This window comes from Morone saxatilis, unplaced genomic scaffold (assembly GCF_004916995.1).
Source record: "Morone saxatilis isolate NCDOM2014 unplaced genomic scaffold, NCSU_SB_2.0 Contig2, whole genome shotgun sequence".
Classification (NCBI taxonomy): domain Eukaryota; kingdom Metazoa; phylum Chordata; class Actinopteri; family Moronidae; genus Morone; species Morone saxatilis.
Genome location: NW_023339762.1, coordinates 21,648,176 through 21,665,095, shown reverse-complemented (window position 1 = coordinate 21,665,095; position 16,920 = coordinate 21,648,176). Strand labels below are relative to the sequence as shown.

At 39.8% G+C, this 16,920-nt stretch overlaps 1 protein-coding gene across 1 annotated transcript in view; it reads left to right on the top strand.

Annotated features, from left to right (window-relative positions):
• The window catches only part of b4galnt4a (beta-1,4-N-acetyl-galactosaminyl transferase 4a), a 124,772-nt gene that overhangs the window by 75,475 nt on the left and 32,377 nt on the right, over positions 1 to 16,920 (top strand). Inside the window, exons 4-7 of the mRNA XM_035665693.1 lie at positions 854 to 949; positions 1,455 to 1,545; positions 2,751 to 2,851; positions 13,082 to 13,149. Of these exons, the coding sequence (XP_035521586.1) occupies positions 854 to 949; positions 1,455 to 1,545; positions 2,751 to 2,851; positions 13,082 to 13,149 (356 nt within the window). The remainder of the gene's footprint in view (positions 1 to 853; positions 950 to 1,454; positions 1,546 to 2,750; positions 2,852 to 13,081; positions 13,150 to 16,920) is intronic.

The window sequence follows — 16,920 nt, the reverse complement described above, 5'->3', positions numbered from 1 at the left end:
TTTCTGTGTGATGTTCTAAATATCTGTGGCAGCATTACAGTGGCAGCCTGCTGGGACTGCTAGTCACGCATCGAAAGGATGGCATATTGTGTGTACAGTATGTGAGTGTGTGTTGGTACAGCTGGTCGATCATCTCCAGTGAGAAGAGTCTGCAGGTAATTAAATCACTGTGGCAACCTTCTATGGCTTAACACCGAGCTGCAACAAATTTGTGAGTTTGTGTAAATTAACCACGCATGTAAACATAGAGTTACAAATATAAACCCTACTGTTTGGTCGTCTATTACTTGCTCTATAGAGTTTTTCTTTTTTACATTAAATGTGACCCAAAATGCTTCACGTCCAAAGCAGCGTAAGACACACAAGTCATTGTAGAGTCATCGTTTCTCGTATGTGAGCAGACCTGTGTGTTGGTGTGTGAGGAAACTATACCCCAAGGCAAACTGGTTTCACCATCTGTCCTTGCTGTGTCCTGTGATTTCCCTGTATAATTCAGACAAATGTCAGACTATGAGCAGGGGATGAGCTCTGACAAACTGCTCCAGACATTCTCAGTTCAGACTCCCTCCTGATACTCCTGACGAGCTCTCTGTCACCGTTTCTTATTCAGGACAGTGAGAATATTGGAAATTTCACGCTGCAGTCACATGTTTCACCAAGATTTATTTTCTTCTGCATGGTGGAGAGAAGTTACATACATTCCAGCACAAAAATATATCTACTGAAACCAGTGCAAATCCTGCAAGCAGGGAGCTCCAGCAGCTTAAGTACTGAAGCATTACCTGTCTGTATTTAATAAAAAATGCTGTTGTTACTGCCTGCATTAACCTGTTTCCTCTCTGTGTGTTGGCAGTATAAGGGGCAGGCCAACCTGCATGTGTTTGAAGATTGGTGTGGCTCCTCTATAGCCCAACTCAGAAAGAATCTGCACTTTCCTCTCTACCCTCATGTAAGTGCACTATAAAGCATAACCCTCTGTTACTTTTATGTGTTTTTGTGGACTAAATGTTTTAACACTATAGATACATTAAATTGACTGTTTGCAAAGCATCTGTCCCCTTAGTTGCTGTTGCTACACCTGTCAGGCTTACTTTTGAGCTGACAAACACATGGTTTAAGCCATTACTTACACTTTTGCTCTTAAATTTTTGTTTTTTGAAAGTCATAAATAAGCCACCACTCTCCAAATGTTTTACTTTTTTTTTTTACCTCTTACACAAAATGTTACTCTATAGCACCATGGACATATCACATCAACAAGTGCAGAGATACCGTGCTTCACAGGCCTGCCGTGCCTAGTTAAAGTTGCTAAGCTATGAATCGCTGGTTTAGCAAATGGTCAATTGGTGGATAGGGTTCACTCACATAAAAATGTCTGTTGAAGTTTTTTTCTTCTATTTGTTGAAGCAACTGCTGCATCTATGATCTGAATTTATTTCTGTTTCTCACTGCAGACCAGAACCACATTGAGGAAGCTGGCAGTGGCTCCAAAGTGGAAGAACTATGGCCTGAGAATATTTGGCTTTCTTCACCCATACAGAGACGGTAACTAGCTCATCTTATTAGTGAGTCCCTTGTCTGAGGCTGAGGGCTTTTGAACATGTGTCCTCTGTAAGAGTAGACAATTTCCACAACCCTCTTAATCCAACCACTTGAGAGTCACTAATATAGTGGATATTCACATTTTTATTAGGCCTGAAAGCCAGAGATCTCACAGCTAAATCTCATTGCAGTACCCTCGTACCCCTAACCTTGAGCCCTGTTGCTATGGGAACTGAAAACCCTGAACACCCAAGGGCCCTTACACAAATTGCAGAATATCAATCTATTAATTAAATTACCGTTAATTTCATTCTCTTATGTAGCTTTTGCTGGTGGTATGGCTCTCTCCAGCTGATGGCTCAAAGGTCGTACTGTCTTTGGGATTTCAGCAAGTACTCTAACAAGTGCCCTTCACCTTACACTGCCAGGCACAACCTTTTATGCTATTTGATTGAGTGTTAAATAACCTGAGCTAAGCCGAATAGAAAGGCTTAGAGCTTTACCCAATTACAGACTATAAAAACTCAAGATTACTCATTGTCATACAACCTGCATCTTGACCTCACCTTCCTCGAAAACTACTCTTTCAAAATGCAGTCTCATGCGCAATGAGTGCACAGGCAGGTAGGCCAGCCAATCATTAAGTGATATGATTGGGTGCCATAGATGTTTTTTAGAACATTTGATTTATTTATTGCTGTTGGGATGTAGAGAATTTCTACAAATATAAGAAATGCTTTTGAAATACATTACCTACCCTAGCTTTAAGGCATGCATCAGTTAAGGGAAACGTACTACTATTAATAGTTTTGTCAGACAAAACTGACAACTTGTTCACAATCCTCAAGTATCCGGACTATCCACTTTTATACTTAAAGATTATGTTAATTAACCAACTCTACTGGTTACTTGTTTTTCCATACTCTTTCTAGTTTAGATCTGTGCACACGTGGTCATTTTTGATTCACATGGTTGTTACATATGGATTTGAAATTCAGTTGCAGTAATGCTTTTAATATCACTGTGGCCAAATGCGTCATCTATGACCACTGCCAGAGGGAGTCTGGGTATCAAATTTTTGTTGCATTTTTACAACCAATAATCTATTTTATGAGGTCATGTCCTATCTGATTATACTCTGATTACACTTATCTGGGATCATATCTACTTCCACTAACACACTCTTTGATCATGTTTTTCCCCTCCAGGTGATTTCCAGTTCTCTGTATCATCTGATGATAACTCTGAGTTCTGGCTGAGCCCTGATGAGAGCCCTCTCAATGCCAGACTGCTGGTCTATGTAGGACAGGTAAGCACTGAGCTGTGCTGCATTCTTATCTGAGCTGCAATGAGCCGCAATCTGATTGGACTAAACCCTCAGCAAACTTGTCTGAGCTGGAGATACTCTTTGAGTGCAGTAACAATGCAATTGCAGGGATAGCAGAAATCTTTCCTTCTCTAAATACCTTAAATTATTTTTATTTAACATAGCGTAACATAGAAAATGACTGCTCAAACAAATATGTTCAACAACAATTCAAGTTATGTCCACATTTGGTCATTAGAAGACCATCAGAAAAATTCTGAATAAACACTTGCTCAACAACTAACCACAGCAACCCCAGCTGTAGATGCATTGCCACTGCTTTATGACTGTATTGTGCTAAAACCACAGATTGACAGTTAGCCTACAATGATGCACAATGTCAGTTAGTGGTTTTAATAGTGGACATGTCAACTGTTTCTGTGAAACCCCTGCACCAAAAACTGAGCTAATTCACTAAGTACTATAAATTCAGTCCCTGGTTTGAACTAATATTGCTTAGCAACAAGGTTTTACTGCAGGAAGATACTTAATCGCCTGGGGCCTAAATAGTTTCAAAATCCTCAATGTCATGACTTAAATAGCAAAAAACACTTATAATATATACCTCTGGGAAAGAAGCAATTCCACAGTGAAGTATATGGAGAGAAGCCAAATCCTTGTCATTAGACTACATAGTAGACTTTAATATCTCATATGATATTCAGGTTGAGGGTAACTCATAGCTCTAAATGGCATCTTATGGATACAGACAATCATGCACACAATGACAGATTAGATATGGGAAAGCTATTCTCTAGAAATGTAGTTATTAATGGGATTTTAAGGGTCAAAGGCTATTAGACATCCATTATATGACAGTTGCAGCTGTCAACAACATAAGCCTTTTATTCTGCCAGTGCTCCAGCTTACAGGAGGGACACAGTGCGATTTGACCCTGTTCGTCTTTAGTAGTCACCCGCTCACCTCGCGTCACCATCCTAACACTCAGGGTATCACTCACCTCCAACACACAGCTCAGAATACTGGAGACTCAAATCCTCCTGTAGAACATCCTGTAAAAAATCGTTTCCTTTTTCCATCTATCCTTGAAGTACCCTCTGCCTCCAATCGAATAAAAGTCAAGCTGTGCTGCTTCTGCCTTCACTAATAAAGTTTTCTCAGTGAAACCTTCTTACATTTTTAAGAAGGACAAGATGCATGAGGTTGCACAGTGTTTGAACTGCACCATATGAGTGCCCCGGGCAAATGTGTGTTAAGAGCAAAGGTCCAGCTATGGAGCCATCTGTATTCCAACAGGATGTGAGATGCCACCAGGTTCCATGGGAGCTGAGATTAATTAGCTGGCAGCGAATATTGATGTGACATTTAGCAGCAGAGAAATATCATCTAGGTAATGGCAGGGGAGCAGTGCTATGGCCAGGGATCATTCATTCTGCCAGTGGCTGACAGACAGGCCTCGCTGCCTCCCCTGTCTTCAGAGACACGTTGTGTTTCACAGATAAAAATCTAACTCTCTGCTCTGTTCCTCATTATGTGACCCATCTGTCTGCATGAGTTTAGGGGAAAAAAGTCTGACAAGAAAATAATGGTTTCGTTAGGTTAAGTAAGGACCTGTAATATTGTTTGCATTTTTGCCCAATTTTAATAAGTTAGTGTTTCATATACAGTATATACTAAGGCCCTTGCACATCACCAATTTTCTGCCAAGAGCAGGTAATGATACCCTTGCAAGGCAGCTGGATTCAGGAGATCACAAAATCAAGTGAGAATTCATCTTGCCAGGCGTCAAGTTATGCGCTTGTGTCTGAACCACTGTGGTTCTAGCCAATCATGTGTTCTATGAGGAACCGCTGGCAGCTATGACACGAGCTAATGCTTGGTGTGTGTTGCTAGCACCAATTATATCAGAACAGGAGAGTATTTCTTCATTGAAAGAAGAGCAAAGAATGGCACTAAAAGCTTTTCTCGATTGAAAATGGAAAATATGTTCTTGCTCTTCTCCCGACTGGCTTCGGTAAGAGGTTGACCATGTACTACTAAGTTTTTTTTTTTAAATGTCTGCCCTTTTCCAAAGAGTTTCCAATGACAACTTCCCAGATATCCTGTGTAACAAACCCTCTGGCACAGTTAGATCAGGTAATGCAGTGCTTTGCAAATCTGCCTAAAAGCATGCTTAAAACTTTTCGTCCCACTTTTTTGTTTAAATTCTCCTAATAACTCGTAGCTGTTAATACAAATGAGATAATTACATCTAGTAATTATATCAGTTTTAAATGAATTGACTTAAAGTATAATAATTAAGTGAACACATTTCACTGTGGCCGTCTGTTAGAGTATTATAACACACACATACTGGCACATTGACTGTGGTCTACATAAGCCCTTGTAGTGAGTGAAGGTTCCTGCAAACTCTTCAACATGTACAGTTATATATAAATATAATCAAGCTTAATAAAGAACATCTGAATCAATGACTTGAGGGCAGCATGGACTAGGATGTAAGAGGGATCTCATTTAATTGAGTGAGCTTTCTGTAGAGTGTTTTTTTATTGCTAGAGGCTCAGAACTCTCCAATTGGGAAAATTTCCTCAAAAATTTCATGAGGTGTTTAAGCTGCTGCTGGAGTTATTCCAAGAAGTTACAGAGAATGTACCTAATTTCATAAGCAATGAGCCAAATTTGACCCCCTGGTGCAATGTTTGTGTAGAAACCTCGCTAGCAGAAACTTATGCAGCAATAATGCCTAATGATTTGGATAGTTTCTTATCCCTGCTCATATTTCCAGGCTGTAGTTCCTGTTCTTCTCATGACTCACTGCTCTAAAAATACACATAGTATATATTGTAAAGGACTGTTATTTTATATTAGTGGTCACTGCAGTATCATCCTCAAAGGTGAACTGGCTATATATGGAATGTGCTGCCATGAGACATTTAGCTGCGATGGGACTAGAATCAGGGAGCTGAAGCGTTACCGTGGCGTTTCTGCGAGGACCCTTGTCAGCAATTCGTGGCTAGCTTTCGAATGATGTACCGGATGTAACTGATATCTCCTGATTCCCCCTTAGGACACCTTAATGAAAGGATGACGTCATCTGTTGAGGTCCATTTCTGTCTTTCTCACACTCGTATACATAGAAAAGCTCTCTTTAATCCTGGCTCTCATGCAGTTGCTTTCAAACACACAATTCTGCACCGACCCAGAAAGACAAAATTGACCTTGAGTAATGATTACTTCCTCTGTTCCTTACACATACCAGCTTGCTCTGGTTGGTCAGTGTGTTGAAGGAAGGGAGGGCACTTCTAATAAGAACCCTCTCCTCAGTCCTGCTGGGACATTATCTGTGCGCATATGAATGTACTTAATGTGAGTGAGGATCATCCATTGTCCCTTCTTGGCATTAATCATATTTTTTGCCTTCAGCTAATCTGTAATGAGATTTTCCTTCAATCAGAATGTCTCCAGACAGCTCATGCAGAGCTTCCCACAGAACCAGACCGGGGCTTGTCTGATATAGAGAGAGCCTTAGGAGTACCAAAAAGCTTGTGTGTATGTGTGTGTGTGTGTGTGTGTGTGTGTGTGTGTGTGTGATTTCATGCACCAGTGCAGTGCTTGTGATGTGCGGATGTATGTCATATGTGCTGTGATACATTTTTGTCTGGTTCAGAAAGCAGACAAAAAAAGACAAATATGCAGACAGAGACGCAGAGGAAACTGGGTCAGAGAGGTTTAATCAATATGAGACTCAATAGCAACAGTAGCTCCTCATTCTCAGTAACAGACACTATTTCACAGTTGAGCTTCACTGTATCGAACAATAAGGCATTAAACTGTGTAGATATGTGAGTTATGGTTATACTTATAGTGACTTTTTGTAATATGTGAGTTTTGCTGTAAACAAAACACCCACTTTCCCATAGTGACTCATAGTGGATTGATGGAAAAGGTACCTTTTTCCAGAGGCCTTTTTCATTTGAGAGATTTTGATATGTCACATTAGGACAAGCACAAGTTTGAATAATAAAATAAATAATGGTTGAATTCTGCTGCTTCAGTTTCAGGGTCCTGGCATAGTGAATGCTGGCTTACTGTCATGCTGTGACAGTGAGAACGAATCCATTAGTTACACCTGCACTTTACCTACTATGACAAGTCTAAATGTCTGCTGTAAAAAGGCCTATTTTGGTGTTTTTCAGATACTTCATTGCCAGGTAGCAACATCTGTCCAAAAATAGTAAATAGCATTTTGGATTGAAACCAAATATGACATGCAAATAATTACTTTCATTCTTTGTTGAAGTTCCAAGTTGAAATTTCCAACCTCCATGCACCCAGTAATCCATTTGGACAGACATAAAAAAACAAACGGGGAACAAAATGAATGCCCCCAAGATTAAAATTGTAAACCTGCTTGAGATAGGCAATCCATCACAGCGAGCAGCATTACTATGTCTGCTTTTATTCCTGTTGCAGTTACATTAGTTGGAGCAAAACATTTGATTCAAACTACTCAACAGCTGTACAACCAGCCATTAATAATGTAACTTTGACAACAATAAAAACAGACATAAGGATAATTGTGATAGATTACCAAACGCAAGGCAGTTTGAAGTATCTGCAGGTGGGTTTTATGCCAGATTAAAATGATTGAAAATCGGTGACTGCTTTGAAGGTGGGAAAAATACCATTCTAAACCCCACACTTCATTCAAATGGTCGTGCATCATGAAGGCTGCAAACATGATCCCACTTAAAGGCACAGAGTATTTATGCTTAATGAGACAAGTGCGCCCAGAGGTCACAAAGACTGTTGACTATGTCTCTGAATGCACCTGTTTCACTTTTTTCCTCACATCAAGTTAATTGCAATTAGACCAGTAATACGAGTCTCCGTTGTCTGTACTGAGGTCAAAGTGTTGCAATCAGTATGTTTTTCTGGAGACTCAAAGAATAACTTTTTTACCTGATTTTTGTTTTTAAAGAAAAGCTAGAAAGCCTGATTTTGCCACTTTGTGCGCCCGTCCGTCCATTTGTCCGTCCCATTCTTGTGAAAGCGATATCTCAGCAACGCCTTGGACTCAAGGATGATTAGACTGATTAGAATTTGATGGTCAAAGGTCACTGTGATGTCACAAAGCAGCCATAACTCAAGAATTGATGACCCTTTTCCACAATTGGTCAGACAGTGAATTGGTGACACTTTTGACTCAAAGGTGACTGTGACCTCAAAATGACCTTGACAAACATGTTTTTGGTCATAACTCGAGAATTCATGGGTTAATTATGACACAATGTCACAGACATGTCTCATGGGATACAACAACGAAGTGATATTTTTTGTCCAAAAGGTCAAAGGTCAACTTCACTGTGCCATCATAATGTCCTCAGAAAGACTTTTTGGGCATTAATTAAAAGCAGGAACAGAAGGGGACATTGTGACCATGTTTCACAAATGGTCGGACACTGAACTGGTGACACTTTTGACTCAAAGGTCAAAAGCCCTAATTTAAGAATGCATTGAGCGATTCCAGATTTCACACACATGTTGACAGCATGGGATGACACAATGAGGACAATTACTAGCACAGTACAGGCTTTCATCTTTCCATCTCATCGATTCTGCCTTTCAATTCCTGCTTCAATCTGAATTTTGAGCATCATCATGTGACGCGCACGCCAAATAATGGTCATCCTTTTCTGCTTTCTGTTGACATGGTTGTGATTTGCCTGAATGCAATCAGGCAGGCCTGACCCATCTCACCTTCATACTTATCCCATGGCATGTGTCCTCATGCACATGCTTGAAAATCAAGTGAACAGTGTTACTAAAGTATCTGTTCAGTATATTTTTGTGTTTAAAATTGCCCCCTAAAAAAAACTCTTTCTCTATCTCCTATTGTTTCTAAATGTAGCCCTTGTAGCCCTCTAGCATATTTGATTAAGTTGATGTACTTGCATGATTCTTGCAATTCCTCATGGTTGAATGCATCTTTAGATGAAACTGTCATCTGAATAAATGTGATGTAAAAGTTTGCAGTCGAAGTTCAGCTGAAAAAAACACACTGAGGCTGAGACAGAATAATAGAAAGAAAACAGTACTCTAAAGTTACATGGCAGGTCAGCTGTTTCTCTGTTATTTTTCTCTTTTCATATGGAGAGAAAAAAATACTGTATTGGAGAAAAGGAGTTCATAGAGAGTGGAGTAATGTCTCCATAGCTCCATTACATTATTTCTTACATTTCTTGACCCTGTTTTGAGTTTCACTTTTGAGTGTTTCAGGGCCAATAGCCATCTGAAATGAGTTTTCTCGAGGTACCTACATATGTGGGTGAGGTTCACACAGAGACGGAGCAGGAAAAAAAGAGAAGGACAAAGAGAGAGGTTACGTTAGACCAAGGTTGGCGTATGTCTGGGTTGTTTGTCTGCTTTAGGTTTAAGAAATTCGGTCCCCAAGTTCCCTACCTTATTTCTCGTGGCGACAAAGTAGAAGCAAAATAACAGTGTGTGTCTGTGTGTGTCACCCCTCATGGCTACCTGGCTGCTTGCCTTCTGATTTACTTCCCACCTAGCCTGGTGAGGAGATGCTGCTCTCAATGCGCAATGACTCACTGTTCAGTGGGAAACATGTCTTTGTGCATATGTGTTAGTGTGTGTGTGCTTGTTTCTCTCATGTCTGTGCACACGTATCTTGGAGAACAGCTGCCCCTTTCATGGGAAAACTGAAGTACTACACTGTTATTTGTCCGTGTAACAATGACTTTGATCCTGCCTTTGTTCACATACAGCTGATAAACCATCTGACAAGGAAACAATAGAGAAAAACAACCTTTAATTTTGGAAGGAGATTTGCTCCTTGATACTAATGTTTTTCGCCTTTGTGTGAAACTACATAATTTAAAACCCTCAATTTACTTTCTGTTTACAGCTGCTCTCAAAAGAATCCAGATCATCCCAAACCCTGTGAAAGAAGGTTGTTTGAACTATTGACAGACTAAGTGAAGAAAATGGATAAGACATAAAAGGAATGTTCTAGAACTACTGTGGGAATTCAAAACCTTATAAAACAGAATATGCGGTACAGTGCACTGACAAAAGGACAAAAGAATTTGCACCTGTATTTTTGCTCCCAGCCACTGGGGATGCACAAGCTGGTACTTTCCTAATAGCCAGTCCCAAGCCTGTATAAATAAAGGGGGTTGTGTCAGGAAAGGCATCCAGTGTAAAAATCCTATGCCAAATCAAATATGCAGATCATCAGATCTACACATGATACCCTGTGGTGACCCCTATTGGGGGCAAAAGAAAAAATAATGTTGCAAAATGAATTCATAATGTATCATTATAAATGAGGACGTCAGGCTTTTGGGGTGGAAAGGTGTGATAGATATAATCTTGATTCAGCCAGCGTGTGAGTTGAATGTCTGTAATGTAATTTCACTGGTCAAAAGCATAATTTTGATATCATTTTAACATGTCATTTATCTTCATGTTCACTCGTGAGATCACTTCTTTTTGCTTCCACACACAATGAATGAAATTATCGTGTTTTCTGCCTGTACACAGATTTTTTCACTTATTTTAAAGTTAAAAAAAGGCTGTATTTGGGGTCAGCACTAGATATGACTTGCTGAGATGAATATTTTTGCAGTGCTGCCTCTGCTATGTGATCACTCTGTTTTTCCTCTGAACAACAGCTCTGTCAGAGAAAACAATGTACTCACAAGGAGTACAGCAAATAAAGACATTTTTAACAGGATTGTCTCACAAGTTTTCTTATATACATTCAGTGTAAAGATTTTGGTTGCAGCTTTGTTTTCTTCTACTTTGAAAGATTCTGAGGTTCCTACTCCATCCATGATTTGCCAAGTTATTTAACTTTCACTGAATTATTCACTCTTAATATAAAAAAAAATAACAGCACTTTGCAGTGACACAAATTTGATTTTAATGATAATTCTTTTGAAGAAGACAAGCTTAAATGAGATTCTATTGAACTACTTTCTGTAGTCGTCACAAGTCAGGATGAGCTGAACAAAACAAGACGAAAACTTCAATGAGTTTTCATTTATTTATGTAGAAAACAAAGAGTTACTGTACATGCTCAAGTCAACACATGCATAATGAAAAACAAGTATTGTCTTCCAAACAAGCGTAACAAATAAGAAGCATAGACAATACATAAGGAAGCAGTGGGTGTATTGTGACTGGTGCAGATAATTAACAAGTGCAGAATTTACAGGTTACAGTGTTGGTGTGTTAATGAGCTAACTGGAATATAAAAGGTACATTTTGCCATTCTCACAAGCCAGCAAGTCTTATAGCGGCATCAGAAGTGAGCCACGTTATTGTTTGTGCTTCGACTAACATACAGACCCAGCCAGCACACATGCCATTCAGGAGGGGGTCTGAGAAGTGGAGTTTGTGTGTTGGTTTACCAATATGTCCAGTCAACATCCAAACAACACAGTGCACCTGTGTTGTTTGGATGTTGACTGATATTCCACAGTCAGTGAGTGGAGCCTTTGGGTCTCTTTATGGACAAATGCTTAAATGGGGAGGTGCGCCAACATAAACATCTGTCTGCTTACAGGTAGTGGGGAGTGTATAAAGCCTTTTGTGGCTCCAGAGGGAGCTGTGGAGAGTCGGATAAATTGCCTCAAGGGATGTCACTTGAGTCAGCTTTGGTTGGAAATGAAAATTAGTTTGAAAATGAAAAAAAAAAAATCTGGGCCTGTGGAGGCTAGAAAAGAAGTGAGCTTGCCAGACCTCTGTAGCACGTCCTCATCTCTGCTTGAGGCTAACAGCTCGAGGCTACATTAGCTGCTAGCAGTGTAACACACCCGACTATCTTATATCGAATATTTTATATCGAATAATATCTACAATGTAATAGAGGTGCAATGCTAAATCGGTGGAGTACTCTTCTAACACGGTCTGGTGGCCCACAGACCACCGGATGCTGACCACGCAATGTTGTCTATGTGGAACATTTACTGTAAAATTTAATAAACAATCAGTGCTAATTGAAACTTGTAGATTTAATTTTAGATGCAAACCCAAGACCATATCAGCATCACATCATTTATGAACGAACATGCTCTCCGCTCACATTCTTCTTTCTTCTTTGGAAGAGGAGGAGGACTATATGAGGAAACTGTTGGTGTGGAAATGTACTACGGCAGCAGCATGCTGTGGGCTTCAGAGTGAAGGCACAGTAGCACACATTGTGTCCTCTTCTCTAGCCAACTGCTTCACAGAGACTCTCAGAGGCTTTAAGACTGCCAGGGGCCTGGTTGGTTTTGGATGGACATTACTGCCTGTTTTTTGAGGTTTTCTTCCCATAGTGGCTCTCTTCTCGTGCCAGCAAACACGTTCAGAGGTGCCATTGTGTAATTGCCATTTCATATATGTATGTGTGTCATTATCTTGTAGGTGTGTGTTGCTGTGTGTGCGGCTCTCTGTGAAAAAAATTGTGTTACCCAGAGTGAGGATCAGCAGCCATTTACTAACTAAAAGGCTCTAGTGAGCTGTTAGAACCACTCTCCGCCATGTTTTCTGACCGGCTTCAAACCCAGAAGTGTGGCCAGCACAAACAATTAAAGGCATGCCCACTGTGATCGTAGTCTTATTCTTTCATTATGGATCAACAGCAGCAGGGGCTCTAATTAGTCGCGTTGGCTTGCTGAGGAAATGAATGGGCACTGATTCGACCGAGGGGCTGAAACGGGGGCTCTGGGGGCCGTGATGAGCCGGATTCTTAGAGTCAGTATTGGCAGGGAATCGCTCTTTCTGATTTTTTGTCTATTTATAGCCATTAGCTCTCATTTGCTCACTTTGCCTGTCAGAACTTGCCTCCTGATTGACTCTCCCTGTTGCTTCGGGTCATATTATCTTATATTCCCAACAGTATTCATTTGCTTTTCTATCATAACCAGGAAAAAAATATCTTGCAGCACCCTTTTGAAATCACCAATCCGTTTTCTGAATTAAAAATGAGCTCATGAGGTAAACCTTCTGTAATCCTACACAACTCTTCCGCAAAGTTGATTTCTAGGAAGGATTTTTCAGACTTCGATACTTGATGTACCTCGAATGCTTGAACACGTCTTATGCTGTTCTTATCCCCTGATCGCACACCTGTGTGCTCCTTTCTCTCCCCCTTCTCTTTCTCTCACACCCACTCTGATCTGTCTCCTGTCTTGTGTGTTGCAGCTGGGTACAGAGTGGACCGCTCCAGGCGAGTTCAGCAAGTTCAGGTCCCAGTCCTCCAAGTCTGTGCAGTAAGTACCTGTGACAACCACACACATTTCCTAACAGCACAGTTATTTCACTCTCAAGCCAGTACAGAGAGCAAAAGAAAGACCCTCCTAACATCAAACAATAAGCTTGACAAATACACACCACCACTAGAGCTTCTCTGAGGACCAGTCCTGTGGCTGTTAACAGTAAAGTGTCTCTCTACCTGTTAAGTAACCGTCTGTGCCCATCGTGCCATGTGTAGAATCTATTCATGTCAGTCTACGGCTTCATTATAAAATAATTGCTTCAAAAGGCTTGTTCACTGGACACTGGAAAGCAGGTGATGTGTCTCTTCTGTGTGTATGTGTGTACTTTCACGTAGATGCGTATAAATCAACATATATAGAGTGCTCTCATCAGAGTGTGGAGGACCATAGAAGTTGAAAAGGCCTCTTTCTCTAAATGTAAGATGAGAATGTATTAATCTAATCAGATGCTCTCAGATTCAACATGTCTCTCTTCATAATTGCTGGGAGCTGCTTGCATAAAAGCACACTTTACTATGAGCTTCTAAAGTCATTGTTAAGTTGATATGATTATGCAGCAAGAGGAGATCGTAAGAATGGTGCTTTTATTCCTTTGGGTTCCCACATTTGCCTGATTGGATGAAGCTGTAGAGTGCTTCCTTAAATTATTCACACACACACACACTGCCAATAGTGTTTGTAGTGAAAGTTGAGAATATTTTAGCACTTCTAAACGGTACAAGTTGGATGATGAACGCACACAAGAAAGAAAAAGAAAAACTGTTTTTTTGTTTACAGTTATGCCTCTTTTAAAAGCTGAAAGCTGTGGATCATGGATAGAATGTGAGTAAGTCTAAAACATGGTCTACTAATAAGATAAACTATAACATAATAAGCTGTCTAGGGCTTACTGATCTATATGCTAATAATTCAATTAATTTTAATTTGTATAGTGCCAGATCACAGAAGTTATCTCAGGACCATTTAATATAGAGCAGGTCTATACTGTACTCCTTAAATTATTTACAGAGACTCAACAATTCCCACCACGAGCAAGCGCTTGACGTCAGAGGCAAACAAAGAAACGTCCTTTTAATAGTAATAATAAGAATTAAAATATAATATCAACATATTTATCATGACATTACAAATTAATACAAAACCAAATGCAGGCAATAAACTGTCCACTGTCATGTACAAAACCTTTTTGTTGGAATTGCGACTTCTTCAGAATCATTACTTTGTTGAACGACAACATAATGTGATCATATCATCAGAATACAATTGTACAATCAGAAAGACATCTCATATCGGCAGGGCAAAAGCAGAGAGCTCAAGTGGGGCTAGAGTGAGTATACGGGAGTATAAGGGACACAGCTGTTCACCATTATCTGTGCGCACATGATGACAGACGTACTAGATGAGGAAATATATATTCAAATGCCTGATGTATCAAAAAAATACTGATATGGTTTACTAGTTGAATTGTTCATGAATCAGGCTACAATGTAGTGGCAACAGCAGCAATAGCTGATAGCAGTATTAATAGATGTGTGGGGCAGGCGTGTGAATGGACCTCTTGGTGACAGCGAGTGTAGGTGTGCTGTCGGCGCTCTGAATCAGATGATCTGAGTGGTACTAACGACTCCATTATCCTGACTCAACTTACGATATGAGCTCAATTTGTGGAATATATGAGAGTAATTTAAGTGCCCTTTTGAGAACCCTAGTTGATATTAGTTTAAGTACGTTTTACTGATACGTAGTACGCAGACCGATGAGACGCCCTGATCCTTTGCATCTCACAGACCTTTATTTGTGTAATGTGTGCTACAGATTTATTTACTGAAGCTTTCAGTTTTAAACTAAAATAAACTAAAATAAACTAAATCAATTATCCCTTATTGTAAGCTCCACAGTATGATGCAGAATAAAAAATAACTGCATCAAATGAGGCATTCAGTCCTAACATGAGAAAATGTCCCCTGTGGAGTTTTACTATATTTTAAAATGAAAGTGGTATTGTCAAACTATGCTAATTTAGTACCCAGTTGTCAAGATTTAAACAAAAGGTTTCTAACCTCATTTGTTAGAAACATTAGAAAAATACTGAAAAATCGTTCCTACTGCTACATTCATGTCATGTCCAAGGCCAAGTACAAATTATAAAAAAATAAATGAGATGGAACACACATGCTGAACACTGAATGTACACTGTGTCTCATGGCATACTACAAATTCTATGTTTTTTATTACAGTATTTATTGACATTGCTGTTAATTCAGTCTGACTCACTGTATCACTCAAAGGTCTCATCATGTGTCAAGATCTCATTATAACTGTTTATGTATTATTATGTGTCATTCTAGGAAGGATTATTAAGATGCATAAAACCACAAGAAAATCTTAATGCTCATTAAAAACCATGCATCTGTTGCACATTCTGCCTTCCTATGTAAAGACACTTAGTCACACACACACACACACAGACACATAAATACACTTCAAAAAGAGAAAATTCATTAATGCCACAAGGGGTTGAATTCAGGCCAGTACCTGTTGGTGAGTGTTTGTGTTGTCTGTGCGTAGGCTTAACTGGGCCTGGTTAGCACAGCAGGCACACCAGACTACAACGGAGCGCAGAGAAATGATAAAAGATGAAATAGGAGAATAGAAGAGGAGGAGGAGGCAGCTGAAAGTTCTTCTATTTTCTCTTCCTCTCTGACAATACGTCTAGCATTCTCTGACAGTAACAAGACAACAACAGAGTAACCAAGCGTGGAGGTAGAATACAGCAGGTACATTAAAAAGATTATTCCGCAGAGAAAGTTGTATGTGGCATTACATGTTTCGTGCTCTGAGACTTTTTGGGTGTGTGTGTGTGTGTGTGGATGTATGTGCATGGCTTTATGTATGTAGAGACTGCAGGGTAGTTTTCTTTGAGTTTGAGCAGGCTAAAATTTCCAACATTTCTACATCGTGTTCTCTCTTCCTACCTGAGCTCTGATGCAACATTGATATCCATCACCTTCCACACACGTAGACACACACACCAGTTGTTGCTCACTACCTTCCTCTCGAAATCTTTTAATACTTTCTACCCCAATGTGTAAAGTGACTCATTATTCCACTGTCAGATCAGGAAACCAGAGTTGAAACGGTTGCAAAATTGTGGCTGCTTTACGGGTGGAAGGGGCTAATGACTAAAGCCAAATCTGTTTTTATTTTACAGCTACACTCACATGCTTTAGGGGAAGTGTATCAAAGACGGTGGGAAAGTTTAGCTTAAGATAATTAGGCAAAATCTGGTTTGATGTTTCTGTGTGTGGGCGTGCGTAAGAAAACATATTCATATTTTTGCATGCGAGCGAATACATGCCTCTGTGCATTAATGTGCGTGTGTATGTAAAATGCCGTGACATTTGAAATCCCTCTTTGCATTCCGATGACTTTATTGAAACATCCCACAGCAAAAGGCTGTTTGTCATCTTCCACATGTTCCCTCTGCACTTTGCAACTTGAATTCCTCATACGCCATTAGACTCGACCTGTTTATAGCAACACTGATACGCTCCAGAGCATGGCAAATTGTCTGTGCAGCAGGATTAATCGCCATGCATTCATAAAAAGGTATTCTTCAAATTAGATGGGATAGAATTGAAATGAGAAAATTAGCAGTGCAGAACAGAACAAGATATAATTTTCTAAAAAAAATAACAAAATGCATCAGAGTGTGTGTACAGCAATAATAATCAGTCATTAGACATATTTTATCACCTGGTTATT